The sequence below is a fragment of the Cricetulus griseus genome, chromosome 5 (assembly GCF_003668045.3).
Source record: "Cricetulus griseus strain 17A/GY chromosome 5, alternate assembly CriGri-PICRH-1.0, whole genome shotgun sequence".
Taxonomy (NCBI): domain Eukaryota; kingdom Metazoa; phylum Chordata; class Mammalia; order Rodentia; family Cricetidae; genus Cricetulus; species Cricetulus griseus.
The window spans coordinates 127,354,306-127,375,758 of NC_048598.1; the positions used below are offsets into that span (position 1 = coordinate 127,354,306).

Genomic DNA, 21,453 nt, shown 5'->3' on the forward strand with positions numbered 1-21,453 from the left:
AAGCATCGCCAAATGGGAATTGGCTAAGTAAACATTTTGTTTTCTTATTTGCTGATCTTCTGTGTTTGTATTTCAAAGATAATCTAGTGTCTAAAACCAGAAAAAAAAAAAAAAACAATAACAGAACAGTCAACTGAATAAAAACCCCAGTGTACTGAGGGTTCTGGTTTGTCAAAGTGATGCTTTAAATACCTGCATGGTTCTGGGTCGACCAGAAATAAACAGTATCATCTAGTTAAATTTCAGTTCAGTTCCTGGTTTAATATTTCTAAATATTAAGTATAGCAGAATGAACTAAGTACAGGGCTTTAAGCCTAGGTTTGGGTATACACTCAAGATAAATAGACTCTGATCTTTGCTGGGCTTAAGTAGAAGACATACATTCTTCTTTCTTTGGGGAGGGTTTGGAGGGGACACAATTCTAATTTTGTCTCTTCTACTATATATATCTAATGTGTGTAGGAGAAACTGGAATGCCCAGCCTCTTGAAATGCAGAGATAAACTATACATTTAACAACCTGTTAGAATGTTAGTATTTCATAAATTAAAAATGTATCTTGTCAGGTGGTGGTGGTACACACCTTTAATCCCAGTCCCCGGGAGGCAGAGGCAGGTGGATCTCTGAGTTCAAGACCAGCCTGGTCTACAAGCCAGGGTGACACAGAGAAACCCTATCTCAAAAAACAAAATAAACAAAACAAAAGTTATCACATGAGCAGTGTGGCTAACAACATTATGCCAAATAAGGCAACAACAACCTTGTCACCTAGGAATCTGAAACTATGCCCACTTTCCTTTAGAATTAGGATTTAAATCTAGGAGACGGAGTGGAATAAACCTGACGATAATTACCATTGTTCTTTTTAAAAATAGCCTAAATTAGGGACAGGGATCTGGGCTTGGAGGTGCTTGCCTATAATCCCAGTACTTGGGAGGTGACAGCAGGAGGGGAAGGAGTTCAAAGCCCTCCTTGACTACATAGCAAGTTTGAGGCCAGCCTGGATTACCCAGACATTGTGTCAAACAAACAAATAAATTAGCAACAAGTCTATTTGAACAATTTTAAGAGTTTGAAAGAACAAAACATTTCATTAACTGAAATACTTAGAATAGCAGACCCAGCCACCGTTCTATTTTGCTTTAGAACAACACAAACATTTCCCTTCCCTCTTCAAAGCCAGAAAACAATTTTTCCATGATAATATTCTAGGATTTTTAAATAAAACCCTCCAGATTTTCTGAATTATCTCCCTCCAGCTGAGCAAAGCTTGGGTCTTCATCTTTGAACGTGTAGGATACCACAATTCTTGGCATTTGTACTTTCAGAACGCCTGGTGGGCTAGAGGGAGGAACACACAGATGTTTCCAGGAAGTAGCGGGGATGGAGGTTGCGTCCTTGAGTTTCTTTCTTTGGGATGTGTGGGGTATTGTGCCAAGAGGCCTTGTCGTCCCTCCCCTCTTTACTAGATCCTTTAGTTTTATGAAAAGTAATGTAGTTTTGTTTTACAATGAATCACAGTGTTTCTATTTTTAGGGGTGGGGGAGTTCATTTTTGTTGCTTCCTGTGTATCTGGTTGACAGGGCTGTCTTGTCCTTTGAAGGTGTGCCACTTAGCAATTGCTGTGTCCCCTTGTGCTGTGCTGATGAGCAGGTATATGGCTGCCCAAAGTATGGGTGTGGTATTCCTGGCTAGGGAGAGTGGTATGGTAAAGCAGGTGGATCCTGGAATGGTTTTAGATTCCTTTTAGACTTTGCATATACACACTCCTTCTCCTTCTAGAAACTTGACATGCAGGCGCCTGTTTAAACATGGTACCTTCTCTTCCCAAACCAACTGATCACAATGGGCTCCAGGCTCTGTATGGGACTGTATTGCCTCCGAACTTGTAGGAGGCCCAGGGTCTGCCCTTGGTAATGATGTTGGCTCATGGAGGGTGACCGACTACCAACCATGCTCTTTGAAGGGAGCCACACACTGCCAGTGGCATTTATGCTACTGTGATTTTGGTTCTGAAGGCTATTTTTTTCTTCATAAATTTTATTTAAATTGGAAACAATTTTATAAATTTTATTTAAATAGAAATGATTTAATACATTTTATTTAAATTAGAAATGATCTAATTTCCTTCTCCCTCCCATCAAAATCTGTCCAGTCATTTGGGGCAGGGCCTAGGCCCTCCCCCTATGGCAACTCTTGTACCTCAGTTTGTCCAAGAAGCCCACACCTACTCTGAAAAGGCCACACCTCCTAGTAGTGCCTCTCTAATGACCAAACAGTCAAATATGAGCCAATGGAGGCCATTCCTGATCCAACTGTCACACAGACATACCAGAAAGTCTCAATTTAACACCAAAGAAGACAGCCTTATATCTTTGTACATGAATGCTCTAAATTCTGTGGGAACTCCTTTGACCATAAGATCAGGTAGTGCAGCTGGGGCAGAATTACATACAGCTGGCAGGAAGGCACAGGCTAGAGTGGCTGAAGTCTCAGGTTCGAAGTCAAGTTAGGTGATCCTACTCATCCCGTGATTCTAGGAGGCTCTTATACTCAAGAGGACGGCATCCTAGGATACACATAGGAAGCCTAGTTTCAATTCAATAATAAAATAAGTAAGTTCTAAAAGGATGTATCCCAGCCTGTGGGAGTAGGAAGTAGCAGGACAGCCATGAATTCTAGGTCATCTTTGGTGTACATAGCATCAGGCCAACCAGACTATATAGGAAGATCCAGTCTCAAAAAAAAAAAAAAAAAAAAAAACCAAAACCAAAACCCAAAAACACGTCAACTATTCATCATCCTTGTTTCTACCTTCTTTGATCGGAAGTACTAGAGGTGCTTGTGAGACCTCAAGATGGGCTGGAGCCAGTATATGGCAGAGTCCTAACAACAACCAAAATGGGCCATCTTATGGCCCTTGGGGGGATACTTGGAGTCCTTAAGGTCAGGGTACAGTCAGAGCTGGATTGAGGGCATCAGTTTGTTGGTATAAATGTAGGCTTCAGGCAGGATGCTGGTAGGACCTTCTGGTGGTGTATTCTCCTTACTCTGGGATGAACTGGAATTGACTCCACCATGAAGTGACCACTGGCATTGAACTTGAGGTGACAGCTGATGATGGACTTGAGGTGATTGCTGGTGTTGAACTTGAGGTGATTGCTGGTGTTGGACTTGAGGTGACCCATGGTGTTGAACTTGAGGTGACTCAAGTTGGACTTGAGGTGACAGCTGGTGTTGAACTTGAGGTGATTGCTGGTGTTGGACTTGAGGTAACTGAAGTGAGACTAGAGGTGATGGCTGGTGTGGGACTTGAGGGAACTGGTGGTGTTGAAATTGAGGTAATGGCAGATGTTGGAGTACAGGTGAAGGCTGATTTTGGAGTTGACATAACTGCTGCTGTTGGACTTGAGGGAACTGATGGTATTGAACTCGAGGTGACAGCAGGTGTTGGAATAGAGGTGATGGCTGACTTGGACTTGAAGAGATTGTTGAAATTGGAATTGAAGTAACTCCTGAAGCTGTAATTGACATATTTGCTGGTGTTGCTCTTGGACTTGGGGTGACTGCTGGTGTTGGACTTGAGGTGACAGCTGATGATGGACTTGAGGTGACTGCTGGTGTTGGACTTGAGGTGACTCAAGTGGGACTTGAGGTAACTGCTGGTGTTGGACTTGAGTTGACTCAAGAGGAACTTGAGGTGACAGCTGGTGTTGGACTTCTGAAGGCTATTTTAATGACACCACAGTGCACCCATTTAAAGTATATAATTCAAGCTCTGTGTGGTGGTATATACCTATAGTCTCAGGACTCAGGAGAAGTATGAGTTTGAGGCCAGACTGGGATGTATAGAAAGTTCTAGGCCAGCCTAGGCTACATGGCTAGATCTTGTCCTAAAACAAAAGTATACAACTCAATTTTTGTTAGTATGTCCACTCTGTGTCATTACCAAAATCAATTTTTAGAACATTTTAACCCCCACCCCCCAGGAAATCCAGTATTCCTTAGCCTACACACTTCCTACTACATGAGTTACTTTTGTTATTGATGCCACCAAGCACTGTACAAGAAGTGACTAAGGGAGGCAAGGTGATGAGAAAACTAGCCTTGGGCTCAGCTTCTGTTTGTAAGTGTGGGAGCTGCCTGCTTGCATACCCGTGGTTCAGGAAGCAGATGGGGAGCTCTGGTGCTCTTCTGGTGGGACTACAGTCCTCAGTCCTCGGCATGGTGCTACCCACCTCAGGGCAAGACTTGCTCCTCAGCTAATGCTCTCTGGGAGGTGTGCCTCACCAGTGCCCCCGGTTTCCTCATGCAGTCAAGTTGATAGTTAACCATCCTGCCTACAGCTTCACCCCAGGGTACCTGCCAATCTGTTTTGTCTCTATGGATGTGTCCGTTCTAGCTATGATTTCAAATAGTGGAATGAAAACAAGGGCCCTAAGTTGGTGCTGCAGCTCATAATTGACAGTGTATGACTGTCATCTCAGCACCCAGGAGCGGGTAGCAGGAGGATCAGAAGATCAAGGTCATTCATGGGCCAAACCCTGTGCCAAAAAAAGTGTGATTTTTGTGACTGGCTTATTTCATTAACATAATGTACAGGGTCTCTCTATGTATCCCTGGATGTCCTGAAATTTGCTATAGAGACCAGGTTGGCCTCAAACTCTCAGAGATCTGCCTGCCTCTGCCTCCTGAGTGCTGGGATCAAAGGTGTGCCACCACCATGTGCAGCTCAAAATTCTTTAAATTTTTTAAATGAATGCTTTTCTCCGTATGTACTTAAAATATACATAAATATTTCAGTTACACTCATGTGACTGGCTAAGAAAGTACGAAAATGTGAACCCGTGTGAATCCAGTCTGGTTCTTACTATATAAAAATGTGTCCTCTGTGGCAGGCAATGTAGGAGGGTGACAAATGGGCAGGGTTTGTGCTCTCAAAGGGCTGTGTTGGCCTTGATGAGGGTAGGAGGTTGGCTGCAGGGATATGGGAGTTCAAGGCAGACATCCTGCATGTGTAGGAAAGAACTCCAGCCAGATGTAGGGTGGGACTCAGAAGCTTCCAGAAGGAAGTTCATGACTAGGCTGAGACCTAAAGAAAGAGTGGCCATAGAGAAGGAATGGTGGAGACTAGGGATGACATGCTAAGCCAGTGGTCCTCAACCTTCCTGATGCTGCAACCTTTTAATACAGTTCCTCATGTTGTGCTGACCCCCAACCATAAATTTATCTTGTTGCTACTTCATGACTGTAATTTGCTACTGTTATGTACCATGATGTAAATATCGGATATCCAGGAGATCCGATATGTAACCATGAAGGGGTTGAGACCCACAGGCTGAGAACCATTGTCCTAGGCCGACTCTAGAGAATGCTCAGTGCGTCACCAGTGCAGGGACTTAAAAGTGGGATTCAGGGTGAGGAACTGGGAACTGAAAGATCAAGGACAGGGCTGAGGGTGGCGCTCAGCTGGTGGAGTGCCTGTCTACCACACATAAAGCCCTGGGTTTGGTCCCCAGCACTACATAAGCAGGGTGTGCTGGCTCAAGCCTCTATCACAGCTAGGAAGATAGAGACAGGAAGATCAGAAGTTCAAGGCCATCCTTGGCTACATTCAATTTTCTGGGCTACGTGACACTCAGGGGTGGAGGGGGAAATCAGTGAGATGGCTGAGCAAGAAAAGGTTCCTACTGCCACTAAGCCTGACAACCTGAGTTTGATCTCTGGAACCCATTTGGTGGGAGGAGAGGTACCGACTCCTGCAAATAGTCCTTTGACTTCCTCATATATGTTATGTACCACCCCCCCCAAAAAAAAAAAGATTATGAGGAGATCCGGGTCCCTCAATGGCTGCACCACATGGCAGGGATTTGCTGTGCCTCACTGGATGTCAGGAAGCCATCAGGAGATCTGCATTTTTGCTGCTGAGGGGAATGAATGTGTTGCCTGTGGGGAGGGGCAGATAGTGGGGGCGGGGTGGAGGAGGTGAGCAGGGGTTTCTGAGCAGCAACTCCAGGGATACTGCAAACACTGGATGTTTTATTTATTTCCCAAGGCATTAGGGCTCAGACTCAGAGCCTTGTGCAGGCTAGGCAAGCAGGTCCACCAAGCTGCATCCTTGGAATCTCACTATGTAGCTGTGGCTGGCTTGGAACTCACAGAGATCCACTTGCCTCTGCCTCTTAAGTTATACTAGTTTTGTCAGCTTGACACAAACTTGAGTCTCCTGAGAAGAGAGAACCTCACGTGAAGAACTGACTCCTCCTTTGACATGTTGACAAGTCTGTGGGACATTTCTTTTGATTAATGATTGATGTGGGAAGACCCAGCCCACTGTGGGCGGTGCCACCCCTGGGCAGGTGGTCCTGAGTTGTGTAGAAAAGCAGGCTGAGCAAATCAGTAAGCAGCACTTCTGCTTCAGCTCCTGCCTGCATTTTTCTGCCCGTAGTACTTCCCTTGTTCACAGGACGGAACCTGTAAGGTGAGGTACGCCCTTTACTCCTCTAAGTTGGTTTTGGTCAGTGTTTTATCACATTGAGTAAAAATCAACCATGAATTAAAGCCTTTGGTTTCTTTTTCTTTTTCTTTTTTCTTTTTCTTTTCTCTTGGGTTTTCAAGACAGGTTTTCTCTGTGTTGCCCTGGCTGTCCTGGAACCCACTCCATAAAGCAAGCTAGCCTCAAACTCAGATATTTGCCTGCCTCTGCCTCCCAAGTGCTGAGAATTAAGGGCATGTGCCACCACCACCCAGCCCTTGGTTTCTTGATTTGCAATTACCGGGTTATTACAAATTACCATGCTCAAAAGGAGTAAAGAATTAGTTTATACTGATTCATAAACTATATAATTATAAATCTCACCTGGTCATCTTCACGTAGCTATTTGCTGCAGGTGTGAAACAATTACTTGAAGTGCCCACTGATTTGGCAAGGCCACAGATCTAACCTGGTGGACACCTTGCAGGATCATTTATCTGCCAGGGTTCCCTTACAGCTCAGTGATAAGGTTTTGCTCTCAGGGGAAGAACCTAGCAGGAAGTAAAGTGCACGACATGTGTGCCTATGCAAGTTAGAGTGGCTCTGCTCAGCATTGCCTCCTCCCTGGGAAACCAGGCATAGTTAACAGTTGACCACATGACCTAGTTTCCTTTTCTCTGACTTTGGGGCTCTCCTTCTTTGTCCAGGTATGTACCCCCTGGCTACAGCAAATCAGGAGGCAGAGAGCAGCCGGAAGCTGACACATCTACTAAATGCAGTGACCGATGCCCTGGTCTGGGTGATCGCTAAGAGCGGCATTTCCTCCCAGCAGCAGTCAGTTCGCCTAGCCAACCTCCTGATGCTTCTTTCTCATGTCCGGCACATCAGGTACAAACCCTTGGGAAGCTGTTCCAGTGGGGTGTGGGCAGGGCGTGTGCTCAGAGCTTTGGGAAAATGTAGGCAAGTTTGCAGTGGATATGGTAGAGCGTTCAACTTTAAGGAAGAATAAACTTTTGAATGGGAGGGAATTCATCAGTGCACACACCTGCATCAATGCTCGGCACATTGTGGGTGTTGAAATGAGTGTCACATGGCACCTGATAGGATTTTTGTGACAGCTGGTGGGACCCACCTGGATGTAGTTGCTAGGGTTTAGAATTTATGTAGAGAGTCCTAAAATGGGCCGTTCTCCTTCTTAAATGAGTTGCCACCTCATGGTGGCCAAGGCCTGGGGTCATTTCTGTAAGGACGCTAAGCCTGGCTCTCTTGGTCACCCTTCAGCTGAGGACTGGGGTGTGACCAAGTTGTCTTTTTGTTTCCATGGCATCAGGATACTAAGGTTGACATCTAAGAGAACTTCCCAACAGGTCGAGGAAGCAAGGCTGTGGATGGAGCACAGTCCAGGCCAGGAAGTGTACCGTGTGTGCACTGATGGAGAAGTTGTGCTTTGATGGCTATTATTGGTACAGTGATGCTCAGTGGGTGGTGCTGTTCAGGAGGATGGCCCTGCTCTGAGTCTGGGAGAGAGGAGTTGAAGATGGAAGGCAGTGCTTGCCCAAGTAGGAAGCTGTGAGAGCTGTGGGGAAGGACAGGGTTCACGTCAAGCATTTAACATCGAGGAGGAAAGAAGAAAGATTCCTTCCTATTTCTTCTTTAATGAGTGCTCGGCTCATGACCCTTTGTGGAATAGATATTGGCCCATCCTCACCATGTGTGAGTTCACCAGACTGCTGAAGTTTTGTTCATAATTGCCAAATCAGTACACATGACTCTTTCAAGGTCACGCCAGGAACAGCAATATTTTTCAGTGTTTCCATATGTGCCTTCCCAGCTGGGTTGGTTGAGGGGATAGGTGCTTCTGCCCTCCCAGTGTGAAGAAGCCTACTAACAGTTACACCACTTAGAACCTTGGCTTTTATGTTTCCGTGCTTTTTATGAATGAGTCTGTGGGGGCAGCATTGGGTGGTGAGATGGAGGTCAAGTGGGTCAATGCAGGCTGTGGAGGGAGCCGGATGTGTGAGCTGCAGAACAATGGGACATAAGTACAGGGAATGTGGGAGGTGGGCTGGCTTTGTGCCGGAGACTTGGGGACTATCTCAACATTCCGAAGGCGCTCTGGAGGGAAGGATTCTCAGTGCCTTTTCCCCCCGTAGTAACAAAGGCATGGAACACCTGCTCAGCATGAAATGCAAAAATGTGGTCCCAGTGTATGACCTGCTGCTGGAGATGCTGAATGCTCACACGCTTCGAGGGTACAAGTCCTCGGTCTCGGGGGCTGACTGCAGTTCAGCAGAGGACAGTAAGAGCAAAGAGGGCTCCCAGAACCCACAGTCTCAGTGACGGCCAGGCCTGAGGCAGACAGTCTACGGAGATGGTCAAAGGTGGAACCATGCACCCTTGTGGCTCCTGAGCTGGGGCTTCATCTTATGGCTGCCTTGGTCATGTACCCTTCCCCTACCTTCCACTTCCCAGGGGTCAGGGCGGGTGGGTTGCAGTGTTCCTTGTACCAGAGGGTAACTTTGAATGCAGAGGTCTAACTTTGGAAGGTTCTCCATGTGGCCCTTCTCTTACTCACCATCTCCTCTGCCCACTTGGAAAACATGTTAAAGCTTCTGGAATGAATGGTGAAAGTCTGACTCGGAAGGATTGGCATTAGGGGAGAGAGAGTGACACTCTGCCGCAGGGGTTCTCAACCTTCCTAATGCTGTGACCCTTCGTACAGCTCCTCATGTTGTGGTGACCCTAACCATAAAATTATTTCATTGCTACTTCATAACTATAATTTTGCTACTGTTATGAATTGTAAATATCTGATATGCAACCTCCAGAGGGGTTATGACTCACAGGTTGAGAACCAGTGTTCTGTAAGAAATTAACGGTTCTGTAGAATTAACGGTTTGTCTGTAAAATCAACCTTTGAATTGTGTCTTCTGGGCCACTTGATTGTAGGATTGATAACCACATTGACAACTCGTTCCCCATTCTTACCTCACAGGCGTGTGAGGACTGATGATGATGATGGTTATTCTATCGACGACCAGAGGGACAGATGTGAGCTGTCTTACTCCACTCAGGTCCTCGTACTCTCTGTGCTGATTCATCCTTCTTGGTTTACATCTGTAGAGCTTGCTTATTTGGCTTGTTGAGTGTGCCACTGTCATGGATTAAGATTTAAACCTCTTTCTATAAGTGGGCTTCCTAGAAGCTATGTTGGTATTTCTCCTTCCTCCCTCCCTTCCTCCCTCCCTTCCTCCCTCCCTCCCTCCCTCCCTCCCTCCCCTCCTTCTCTTCCTCTCTCTCCTTCTCACCTTCTCTCCCTTCCCCCTCCCCTGTCTGTGTGTGACAGGCCACATATTTGCAGGAATGGAGTCTGTCCTGTGGGTGTGAGGCACAGCACAGGCTTCTTTTAGGCCTTGTGAACGAAGTTTTCAACCCATGGGAGGCACAGATGCTACAGGCTACAGACATACATGATGCACTACCCTCTGGAGCTCTCTCTCTCTCTCTCTCTCTCTCTCTCTCTCTCTCTCTCTCTCTCTCTCTCACACACACACACACACACACACACACACACACACACACACACACAGCTTTAGGCCTATAGAGTGTGGACTGGATGGACAAAGCACTTGAACACATCTTTTTGTTTTTTTTTCACTCCTTCAAATAAAGAAATATTTAGGGGTAATTATTTATGGAAAAAACAAACACAAACAAAACCCTTCTCTAAACTATAGGTCTCATGTAGGTAGTTTTGGTTGTTCTGGAACTTGCTCTGTAAACCAGGCTGGTCTAGAACTCACAGAGATCTGCCTGCCTCTGTCTCCTGAGGATTAAAGGCATGCACCACTACCACTCAGTTTAACATATTTTCTTACCAGAACATTTCGAGGTGGGTTGTGTGAAGTAGAAACTTAGTAAACACATTAGCTCTTATTCAAATGAAATGTAATGGGAGCTAAGGAGAAAGCCCTTCCAAAATGGCAATTGTAACTCAAATTTTAGAAACTGGAATCTTCTTCAGACTTTTTTTTTTTAATTTTTAGGAAAATGGCAAATTCACAAAATGTGTAACGGCTCTACTTTGGAAGTAAGCAATTAAATGGTCATGCCGATTGGGTGTTTTAGAAAGTAAAACCTGGTTATACAGTATTAAATATACTTTCCTTTGAAAATAGGGTTGCTTTGGTCAGTACATCCTGTATTTTCTGAGTCATTCATTAGGAAGATTACACTTAACAAGAGAGAACTTGAATATGTCTTAATTTTGATATTGGTGTGTCGTTACTAACGCTGACTTTAGCAGCTGTCTCACACACACTGGGACACTGGCTTAGGGACACACGGGTGCTGGGGGGGGGGGAGCAGAGGAGTTCTGAGGCCGTTTGAAATGACTAGCAGTTCAGGGCTTTAGCCCAAGAACATCAGTGCAGAAAGCCTTCCTCTGTAGACAAAGGTCACGGTGGGGGGTGGAGGGCAGGAAGTGGGAGGCAAACTCAGCCTTGAAACACTGCCAGTAAAATCCTGTGCTTTCAAGAGTCTGCCAGACAAGAAAACAAAAATCCGAAAGAGCTCCAAGCTGTTGCCTCCTTAGTACACAGTGAAGTTCTTGGTTGTATTTGGATACCTAAGGAAGGGATCGGTTTGAAGTCAGGAGGTCCAGCGCCCTTCTGTGCCAAGTTTTGAGTGTACTTAGATAAGTACATGCTACTGAGGCCAATAGTTAGCCTTGAATTCTTAATCCTTCTTGTGTCAACCTGTGGGGATCTCAGACATGTACCACCACAGCCAGCCCATTAATTATTGGTGCCCAGCTCTCCCACCTGCTTCTCGGGTGCTCATTTCACTGTGTCTGGTTCAGTGTGTGTGTGTGTGTGTGTGTGTGTGTGTGTGTGTGTGCGCGCGCGCGTGGGGGGGGGGTTCGGGGCGGGGGGAATGCAAAGCTCTAGGTCATTTCTTCTTGACTTTCGTCTCACCTGAGTCTGGAAGGGACACAGAATAGCCCTGCCTGAGACTTCTCAGTGCAGGGCTGTTTTCCACTCCGCTCTGGGACAAGTGGTTGGTTGAAATGTGATCTGTACTCTGAAGACCATTTACTGTTTCTGAGCACCCTAGGGCCCTGTTCTCTCTTTCAGCTGAAGTGCTGATATCTCTGGCCATCTGTTCCAGACATGCTGTCTAAGGATGACACGGTTTTCAACATGGTTTGCAATGTATTGGGAAAATGCTCAATGTCCATTTTAAAGATGGGGCATTTTTCTGTTTAATTCATGATGGTGGCTTCCTTGAAACCTTCACATTCCTTTGGGACAGTTTGAGTTCCTCATAGCATCACATCTCACTTATTTTTTTAAGGATGAGTAGGACCTGGCACCTGTGAACATGGATTAACTACTGAACACCACCCCTCACCCCCACCCCCACGAAACCACAGCTGACCTATTACAGAGCAGCCACCCTCTGTTCTGCCTTGAACTGGTATGGCAGGGTTCCTCTCTTTTAATTAGCAAGTGATCACCCGAGAAAATTATCTATAGATGGGTGGGCTTTGCCTAACTCCCAAATCACAAGTTTAAGTTATAAATGGTCACCATGAAATACCCTTAGTACAGGTATTATTATTCTCTACTGACAGGGAATTCTCACAGATTCCTGGGTATGAACTAAAGACAGGTGTGGACTAGATTGTCCACAGGAGAGCTGCAAATGTCCCTCTCTTTTCATTGCCTCTGTTTCTCCTACATGTCACTTGTGAATAGAGATTAGATCTAAAAGTAATCCCAAAAAGGTGTTTTGTTCCCCTTGAGAGTGAGAACATAAGACAAATAACACAGGGAGTTTTAACCATTTTAAAAAAAACAAAACGCTGCAACAGCATACACACACACACACACACACACACACACACACACACACACACACACACACACAGAGCCCTTCCTGAATGACTTTTGGTAATTCATCGGGGAAGCTAGTGATTTAAAAATTTTGCAAGGAAAGAGATTACTTAGCAATTCCCAGCACAGCCGTATGTGCAGAGAGACAAGTAAGCTGGGTTGAAGTATTTCTAGCATTTCTGAGCATATGAAGAGTTTGGTTCCTATTTGTATCTGCTTACATATATTGATAACTTCTCAAAACTCAAGATACACCCCTCAGTTTCTAGCTCTATCTTGAAACAAAGTAGTTTTGTTTTAATAAGACAGGATACATGTCTTTAAGCTGTTAAAACAAACAAAGCTTTAAAAGATACTGTAAAGGTTACATAAGTAACAACAACATACCATCTGGTATGTAGAAATGGTATTTGTGGAACACTCACTGTGTACCAGGCACAGCTTTCACATTTAATCTTTGTTATCCATTACTGTGACTTGATTTTAATTTTGGGATGTGGAAGGCCCAGTAGACTTACTCAAGGTCACACAGAACAAATGATGGAGCTGGTATCTGGCAGTTCTAGTCTAGTGATGAAAGTGACTACTCCATTCACCCAGTTAAAGAAAAAACAAAAGAACAAAAACCATTAAGGATCCCCAGTGCAGCTTTAGTGCTGACTTCAATGCACGAGGCCATGGGCACTATCTCAAACACTGCAAAACAATTTCAAAAATTCATATTTTGCTCTCTACCATTTCACTACATCCCATGCCCCCATACCCCAAATTTTTTCTAAACCACAGAATCTTAGCAGGGCTTCTGAGGCTTAAGTGGGATCTACCTATGAAACTCCACATGCCTAGTACCCAGAACACTCCTGGAAACAGTCACAGTTTCGAAATTTCTGATGCAAAATTCAAGCCTATATTATCCATGTGCAAACTAAAAGTGCCAAGGGGCCACCTAGCCTGCTCCAGGTCTTGCAACTTCTCGTTTCTAAGGCTGGATTGGAATTCAAGCCCCCTGTTCACTGGCTGCCTTCTCTGCTCCAAGATTCTACCTCTTGAGCAGTGTTGTGATGCCAGTTGGTGAAGCCATGGACGAGTTCTCTGACCCTTTCCATTTCTTCCTTCTCAGTTTAGAGTGGGTCTGCTTGAACCTGGGCAGGGCAGCGGCAGTGGTGGGCAGGAGATGCCTGGCCACTGTATTCCTATCCTGCCATCTTACCACAGAACTTAAGCTGGCGGCGGCGGCGGTGGGACGAGGGGGGTGGGTAGGTCTGTCATCACTCCCTGGTACTACTTTTCCTCCAGTGCACCAGAGCTTTGCACAAGCCTTGAAGTGATATCAGTGTGAAATGCTGCATCTCTCAGGCACTGATGTCTCCCTGTGGAGCTGAGTATACTTCATGCCAGTTTCCCCTGTAGCTCTCAAACTTCATGGAATTTAGATCTAGTTACAGCTATAAGGTATGCGCTGTCTCTGTGGACGTGATTAAAAAACAAAACAAAACAAAACAAAACCCAGGGATCAACTTCACTTGTAGGCCAGCCAGTTCCTTTTTGTGACCTGCAAAGTTTTGCTAGTCCCAAACAGTTCCCAGTAACTGCACTCTTATTGTTGTTCATTTGTTTTCCTGTGAGCCCTGGGCCTATTTCTTTATCAGATGGTCATGTGTCCCGCAGAGCCTGTTGGTTGACTCTAATTTGTCATTTTTTTTTCAGATAGATGCCATGTGCCATCAGGCTACTGTTGAGCACAGGGTTTATAAACTGTGAGCCTGTTAAGAAATGAGTGTTCTAGTGTAGTGGTTTATGCCTGGAAGCACTCAAATTTGGGAGACTTGCCATGAATTTGAAGCCCCAAACACCCAAACTACTATGTGATGCTTTTAAGACTCATCAAGCATTCATCTGGGAGTCCTTTGTCCTTACTATGTCCCTTTTATAACTACGGAGCTGTTGCAGAGAGAAGTTTAATGTGACAAAGTATTTTTCATAATTCGGGTTTTAAAGACATTTGTTGGGAGCTGAGTGTAAGAACTTAGAGTTGCTGGTTAAGCAGTATCTGATTTTCTTTTCTTTTTCTTTTCTTTTTTTTTTTTTGGTTTTTCGAGGCAGGGTTTCTCTGTGGCTTTGGAGGCTGTCCTGGAACTAGCTCTTGTAGACCAGGCTGGTCTCGAACTCACAGAGATCCACCTGCCTCTGCCTCCCGAGTGCTGGGATTAAAGGCAAGCGCCACCAACGCCCGGCTCAGTATCTGATTTTCTACTGAGAATTCTATTCTTTTTTGTTGAGAACTGTGGTCAGTTTTCCTAGGAGAAGGGATAATCGGCATAGAAGCTTGCCTACTGTTCAGAAGACTCACTAGCCCCACCTTCCCCTAGGTTGCCTAAACAGTTGCCTAAACTATAGGTTCCTCTATAGTTACCAAATCATTTCTCAGGTATGACCACAGACACGTGTAGAGACGTAAAAGCCCTGGTATACAGAGAATCAATTTATTGGGTAGATTTTCTATAATTTTTGTCATTTGGGCCAACTAGTAATATACCCCTCAGAGATGGGTTGGGGTAATTCATTCATACTGAAGTTCTATTTGTGCCTCTGGTCATTTGAAGATTTCCCCTACAAGTGGGGAAGGGAAGATGTGAACAGTTTGCTTAAGACTGACAACTGAAACATGAGTCATCTCATGCAAGCATTTGGGGGGATACTCCAAGCTCGGCATGAAAGGAGTCAGAAGTGGCTTCCTGAGGGTGGAGGTGGGGGAGGTGTCAAGGAGGGAGAGGCAAACTCAAACTCAGAGGTCCTTAGGTTGAGAAAACTTCTATATCATTAGATGTCTAAGCCTCCAGTTAAGTGTTTTGCCTAGTCAGTCCTGGTTCCAGGTGCTAATGCAGACGAAGAACTCACTATGTTGTCCTAGTTGTCCTGAAACTCACTATGTAGACCAGGCTGGCCTCAAACTTAAGAGATACACTTGCCTCTGCCTCAACAGTGCTGGGATTAAAGGTGTGTACTACCATGCCTGGCTCAGACAGAACATTCCCTCATTTAAAGATACAAATTTTTTTTTATTTGCATACAGAGTCTCACTATAGCCTAAATTGACCTCAAACTCTCAATCTCCAAAACATTGAGGGCTCAAATGATATCACAACTGTAAAGTTTGTATCATGAAACTTTATTTCAAGCACAAAAATCACTGAAAATATTGTATAAAAATAAAAATACCTTCAGCATATATGGTTTTAGGATATGTAAAATATAGTCCCAGCCCCAGATATCTCAATATATATATGTAAATATATCCCAGTGCAAAATGCCTTCAATTCAAAGTACTTTAATTCTTTAGCATTTGGAGTAGAGATGAGCTAACTATGTAGTTCATTCCAGAAAACTGAGAATGGAAAAGTCTGGGCCATGTGACTCTCTTAGATGCTTCCCCCAGCGATCAATGGCCAGTGGTTGAACCATTTACATATTGTGTGATAGTTATTGTTAACTGGACAAGCTCTAGATCACTTTGGGCACACCTGGGAGGGAAGGCCCACCTTAACTGTGGGCAACAGGATTCCGTGGTTGGGGTCCCTGACTGACGGAAAAGGAAATGCTAGCAGAGAACGAGCATTCACTTCTGCTTCTTGACTGAGTGCAGTGAACAGCTGTGTCCTCAAGCTCCTGATTTTGTGACTTCCCTAGAAATCAAATTTGCCTTCCTTAATTTGCTTTGGTGAGGAATTTTGTCACTGCAAGAAGACACACACACATACACACACACACACACACACAGGAAGGATCTCACTCCAGACAGACTGGGGGTGTCTAAGTCACCTGTATGCTGTCCCAGTTGCTATGTATTCATATGTGCTGCTGCCCTGTGTCCAGAGAGCAGTGTTTTCCTTGTCACCCTCTGCTTATGGCTTTTACAATCTCCCCACACCCTCTCCATAATGATCCCCGAGCCTTTGGAGGAGGGGGTGTGATAAAGATACACAGCTGAGCCTTCCACTGTCTTATTCTCTGCACCTTGGTCAGTTGTGGTTTTTCCATGTGAAATCACCATCTATAGCTAAAAGAAGCCTGTCTCCCGAAGGCTGATGGATACACTAATCTATGGATATAGCAAGCAACTCATTAGAAGGTTTAATACATTAATAAATGCTCCCCTTAGGGCCTGTAATCTGTCCAGACACAGGTCCTTGGCCCTCATAACAGTGCCAGGTTTTGGTTTCAGGTTGTAGAGTAGAGCAGGCTGTAAATCCCAACAGATGGGTGGTTAATCCCATGGCATTCACACCACTATTGTACCAGTAAGCATGTCTTACCAGGCTGGTTATTGTTATAGCTCACAGGGCCCACAGCTGGTTAAGGTTAGTGACTTTGGGCCAGGCATGGTGGCACATGCCTTTAAGCCTGATGTTCTGGAGACCAGAGGCAGGTGGATCTCTGCGTTCAAGGCTAGCCTGGTCTATATAGTGAGTTCTACGCTTGCCAGGGTTACACAATGAGACCCTGTCTCAAAAACAAAACAAAACAAAACCAACAACAAAACTTCCTTTTCTCCGGTGGTAGCAATCACAGCATCTTCAAGCCAGTAGGAATGAAGTTTCCTAGTGAGTACCAGCTTGATCTGTGTGTGACTCAAGTATGTCATATCTTCAACAGCAGGTTTTCCTATGGTGTTCTAGATAGAGTATAACCAAGAGCATTGGCAATAGCCTGTAATGTTTCAAATTATCTTGTGTGTAGGGGGGGAGAGTCTCACTGTATAGCCTTGGCTGGCCCAGAACTTAAGGATCCACTTGCCCCTGCCTCCCTAGCGGTTCTGAGATTAAAGGCATGTGACACCATGTGCATCTTTCTTTCAATTTTAATAGATGGTTTTGCTGGGTAGAAAAGTTATACTCTTTGAGGATTTGGACTATAGCTTCCCAGACCCTTCTGGCTTTAATGGGTTCTGTTGAATAATCAGCCTGCCTCTATAATTGACTTGAGTTTCCTCCCTTGGAGCTCTAAAACCCTGTCCATATTTTGTGCTCTTAATATTGTTAAAATATAGTATGTTGTGGATAATTTCTTTTCTGATCTATTTGGTGTCCTCAGACATCATGCCTGAACAGGAATGTTTTTCTCTAGGTTTCGGAGATTTTCTTCCATGATATCATTGAAGAAGTTTTCTGTGCCATCACTATGGTTTTCTTCTCCTCCTTTGCCTAAAATTAGGTTATGTCTTTTTAGGGGGTTCCAAAACACTCTCATGCTCCATTTGTTATTTTTTTTTCTGTTTTAGACATAATCCATTTGTTGCAGTGGCTTTACACTGAGGTTTTTATTTGGTTTATTGAGTTTAATTTCTAATTGTCTTAAGAAATTCAAATTATTTTCATGTCTTGGACCAGCTTCCTAATTTCATTCATCTCTTTGTTGCCTTTGAGTTGTTTGACCATAGCTATAATCATTGTTTTGAATTCTTTCTAAGTGCTTGTATTTCCACTAGGGCCATTACTATGGGAATTGTATTTTATGGAGGTGACAGGTTATTTGGGCTTTCCCTGTTTTCTGAGTTAGGATGTGCATATCTAGAGTTTTTTTGGTTGGGGTGTTTAGTGTTTAGGATTCACAGCAGCACTGAGAATCTCCATTCCTGTTTGTCTAGTAAATGGGGATACAGCTTCCATCCAGGCCTTCTGTTCTCTTGCTACAGTTTCTTCAGTTCTAGAACAAGTTTTTCCTCCAAGTATGGACTTGTCCTGGGTCTCAAGGCTAGACAGGGCGACTGGTAGGGCTCATGTGATGGCTGAAGGGTCCTTTGTGGATCTTGGAGGGAAGAAGACAGGCTCAGAGGAAGGGGCTCTCACTGGCAAGCAGTCAGAGGACTTGGGGTGACCCAAATGGAGGATAACGGGAAAAGTGCGGTAGCCTACTAGGCCCACACCAGCATGTGGTGGCTACAGGGTCACTGGGATCAGGTGAGTATCAAAGGGAGCGAGAAGGGCTGAAAGGAGGGGGTGGTCCAAATGGGGGCCCTTGGGGAGGGAGGGCAGTCAGCCTACCTGCCTGGGCCTGTGCACATGTGGCGCACGTCTAAGATAATATTTGTTATATTTGGAAGACCACCCACCTGCCTTCTAACAGAGTCCAATTCAACAGTCTGGCTTTTTTTTTTTTTTTTTTTTTTTTTTAATGAGAAACATCTGAGTTGTACATATACAAATAGTTCCAAGTTTCTTTACTAAGCCCTGGTAGCCAAACAGCTCAACCAGACCCAATGTGTCTCTTTTAAAACATGAGAGTTCTTAAAAAAATTAACTTATAAAAACATCCCTATCAAGTCTGGAGTTTGGCATTTACTGTACATTAGTCCAAAGCTCAAGCTAAAAATCTTTTAAAATCAAAGTTTACATTATCCATACAGATTTAGCGTGGTTAAAATATATGCACAAATAACCACATCCATGCAATAAAATTTCTTTAAAAAATTTTAAAGCAATATAAAAGAGCTGACCCAGGTACAGAACAGGACGTTTTTATTTATAACTGGGAGTGCAGACTGCTAGCCGACTGGAGGGAACCAATTCTCAACATTTAAAATGTGTTGAATCAACCGTGACTGGAGTTTCTAAACCATTACTAAGGTAGGGACCTACCAGCTTCTTGGATATAGTTCATTTAGGTGCTGAACATCATTGTTCATGGACCTTATATCAACTGTACTACAAATACAGTGTTTTACAAAGTGCGTGGCTCTTCGGGAAGCCCCCTCCCCAGAGTTCTCGGAACCCATCTACTAGCTTTGTCTGAATGCCAGGTCCTGCTGTGTACTTGGTTCTCTGTCCCAGAGGAAGGACATCTTGCCTGAGTTGTCCTGGGCCACCAGAGTCCATTTGGACAAGATGAGGGAGGTGGCTGCAGCAGGTCCCTGGATCTTGTCAAGGCTAGGAGTCACTCACAGGTTGGTCTGGTACCACAAGCTGAGCACATGTGGCCAATAGGCTGTTGGCATGGCACTGCGGCTGGCAGAATCCTCTAGGTGGGAGGTGGCCCGTTGGTGTACCGCAGCATGGGGTAGAAGGAGCGCGCGAAGTTGTTGGCCTGGGTGCAGCTGTAGTCTTCTTCGGAGGCAGGCAGCAGGCAGGCCAGGAGCAGCAGCAGCAGGAGCAGCAGCTGCAGGGGTAGCGCTGCCCTGATCACCCTTGAGAGGAAGGAGCGTCTTGGCTGTGAGCTGCCAGGGCCATTGAGGTGGGACATCCTGCCAATAGAGGTAGGACAAACACATCAGGAGGCCACACTAACCATTATCTGGCTACATGCTCACGGAAAGAAATACAGGACCCTGAGATGTGAGGTTCAGATGGCCAACAGCTGGGTGATGGTTAATTAACACTGTCAAATTGAAAAGATCTCAAGTCATGGAGGAGACCATTGGGCATGCAGACGAGGGCTTATCTAAATTAACTGAGGTTGGGAAGGACTGATTTAAGAGTGGGTAGCACCGTTCCATGGCCTTCGGCTCTAAGCTGAATAAAAAGGAGATGGCAGCAAGCTGAGGACAAGGATTCATCTCTAGCTGCTTCGTGACTGTGGGACAATGCGACTGTCTGCCTCAAGCTTCTGCTATCGCAATTTTCCTGTCATGACGGACTGTCCCCTTGAACCGGAATAAACTCTTCTTTACTTACGTTGTTTTGTCAGAGTATTTTGTCACAACAATACAAAAAGTAACTCGGATAGTTGGGGCGTGAGTGTGGAAGAGGAGCCTGGTCCTCTCGGGATGCATCTGGAGAGTGGCACCAGCCAGGCTGGGGGGTCCTGAGGGAACTTGATGCCATTACCTGCTGTCTGCCGCCTCTTCCTCTTTGGTAGATCTCTCTGCTCCAAACTGCTGGAACAAAGAGGCCCGTGATGCAATGTGTCCTTCCTTAGGTTAGCTACCTCCACACCCTCCCCTTTTAGGTCACTTTCCCGACACACTGTTGGGACTAGTCACACCATGTGTGATGACCCAATTGGGTTTGTTGAGCCATCACATTTTTCGGATTTCAGTTTACTCTGCCCTGATTTACTGGAGGCATTGGGAAACCCCTTCACCAGGGGCCCTCATCTTCCACAGCCTACTGTGACCCCAGAGAAAAGTAAGTCACCAGGAGAGAGCCTTTAAAAATTCATTTTTAACAATCATTTGTAAGGGGCAGTGAGAACATGTAAAGGCAATTTCTGCCAAGCCTGATGACCCACGTTCAATGCCCGGGACCCAAGTGATGGAAGGAGAGACCCGACTCCTACAAGCTGTTCTCTGACCTCTCTATGCACACTGTGGCCTATGTGTATACACACATGCATAAATAATCGTAAAAAAAACCAAAAGTTACAGCTTGTCTTTTGGTCAGAAGGTTGAAATAGACAGGTGCTGCCATGAAAGGTCCAGTGGGCCTTGGAGTCTCAAGTGTCTGTCATCTTAATGACTTTGAGAGCCACACTGGTATTTTTAAAGGAAGGGTGGGCACTAACCTTTGCATAGGACACTGGTGCAGAGGCAGCTGGAGGCGGTAGCCCCGAGTCCACTTCATCAAAGCTGTCCAGAGAGGGGTCTGGATTCTGAAAGCCACACCCAATTGTTCAGGTTAGGGCAACAGAAAGTTCTAGGTGGTCTCAAGAGCACTGTGCTTTGTGAACACTTCAATGAGTCATTTGTCCCTATCTCAGCTTAAATCCTTCTAATTATTCTTTCCTCCGAAGCAAACAGACTTTTTGAGACAAAAGGCCTTATAGGCCAAGCACAGGAAACCCATAATCCCAGTTGGCAGTGAGTCTTCATACATCACAGATAGATTCATGTGTCCCCGCTCCCTAGCAGAGCTCCCTAGGGAGCGGGGACACAGTCTAGTATTCCCTTGCATTACAGCACATTTTCAAGAGAACTGAAAGTCACAGAGGAGAGGATATCAGGAAAGAGAGACCAGGACAGTGAGGAGGACTTGAAACCATGTCATGAGAGAAAGTGAAGATTTGAAAAAAAAAAAAAAAGTGAAGATTTGTATTCTGCATGAAGGTAGTAGAGAGGACGGCAGGACCCATCTTGCATATAACTCTACTG

General features: G+C 45.1%; 2 protein-coding genes across 19 annotated transcripts in view; one reads left to right on the forward strand and one right to left on the reverse strand.

Moving 5' to 3' along the window:
- The window catches only part of Esr2 (estrogen receptor 2), a 102,768-nt gene that overhangs the window by 50,678 nt on the left and 30,637 nt on the right, over positions 1–21,453 (forward strand). For 3 of the 5 annotated variants that reach the window (XM_027418280.2, XM_035445105.1, XM_027418283.2), the window contains one exon: positions 7,182–7,362. In XM_027418280.2, coding sequence (XP_027274081.1) covers positions 7,182–7,362 — 181 coding nt within the window. Of the gene's footprint in view, positions 1–7,181; positions 7,363–8,627; positions 10,652–21,453 lie in introns of those variants that run through there. The other 2 variants (XM_027418281.2, XM_027418282.2) reach the window with 1 other exon arrangement.
- The window catches only part of Syne2 (spectrin repeat containing nuclear envelope protein 2), a 289,785-nt gene continuing 287,201 nt past the window's right edge, over positions 18,870–21,453 (reverse strand). For 9 of the 14 annotated variants that reach the window (XM_027418272.2, XM_027418277.2, XM_027418271.2 and 6 more), the window contains 3 exons: positions 20,868–20,954; positions 20,192–20,241; positions 18,870–19,608 (listed from right to left, as the gene is read on the reverse strand). In XM_027418272.2, the coding sequence (XP_027274073.1) occupies positions 19,386–19,608; positions 20,192–20,241; positions 20,868–20,954 (360 nt within the window). In that variant the 3' untranslated portion in view covers positions 18,870–19,385. Of the gene's footprint in view, positions 19,609–20,038; positions 20,242–20,867; positions 20,955–21,453 lie in introns of all 14 variants that reach the window. The other 5 variants (XM_027418270.2, XM_027418276.2, XM_027418274.2 and 2 more) reach the window with 5 other exon arrangements.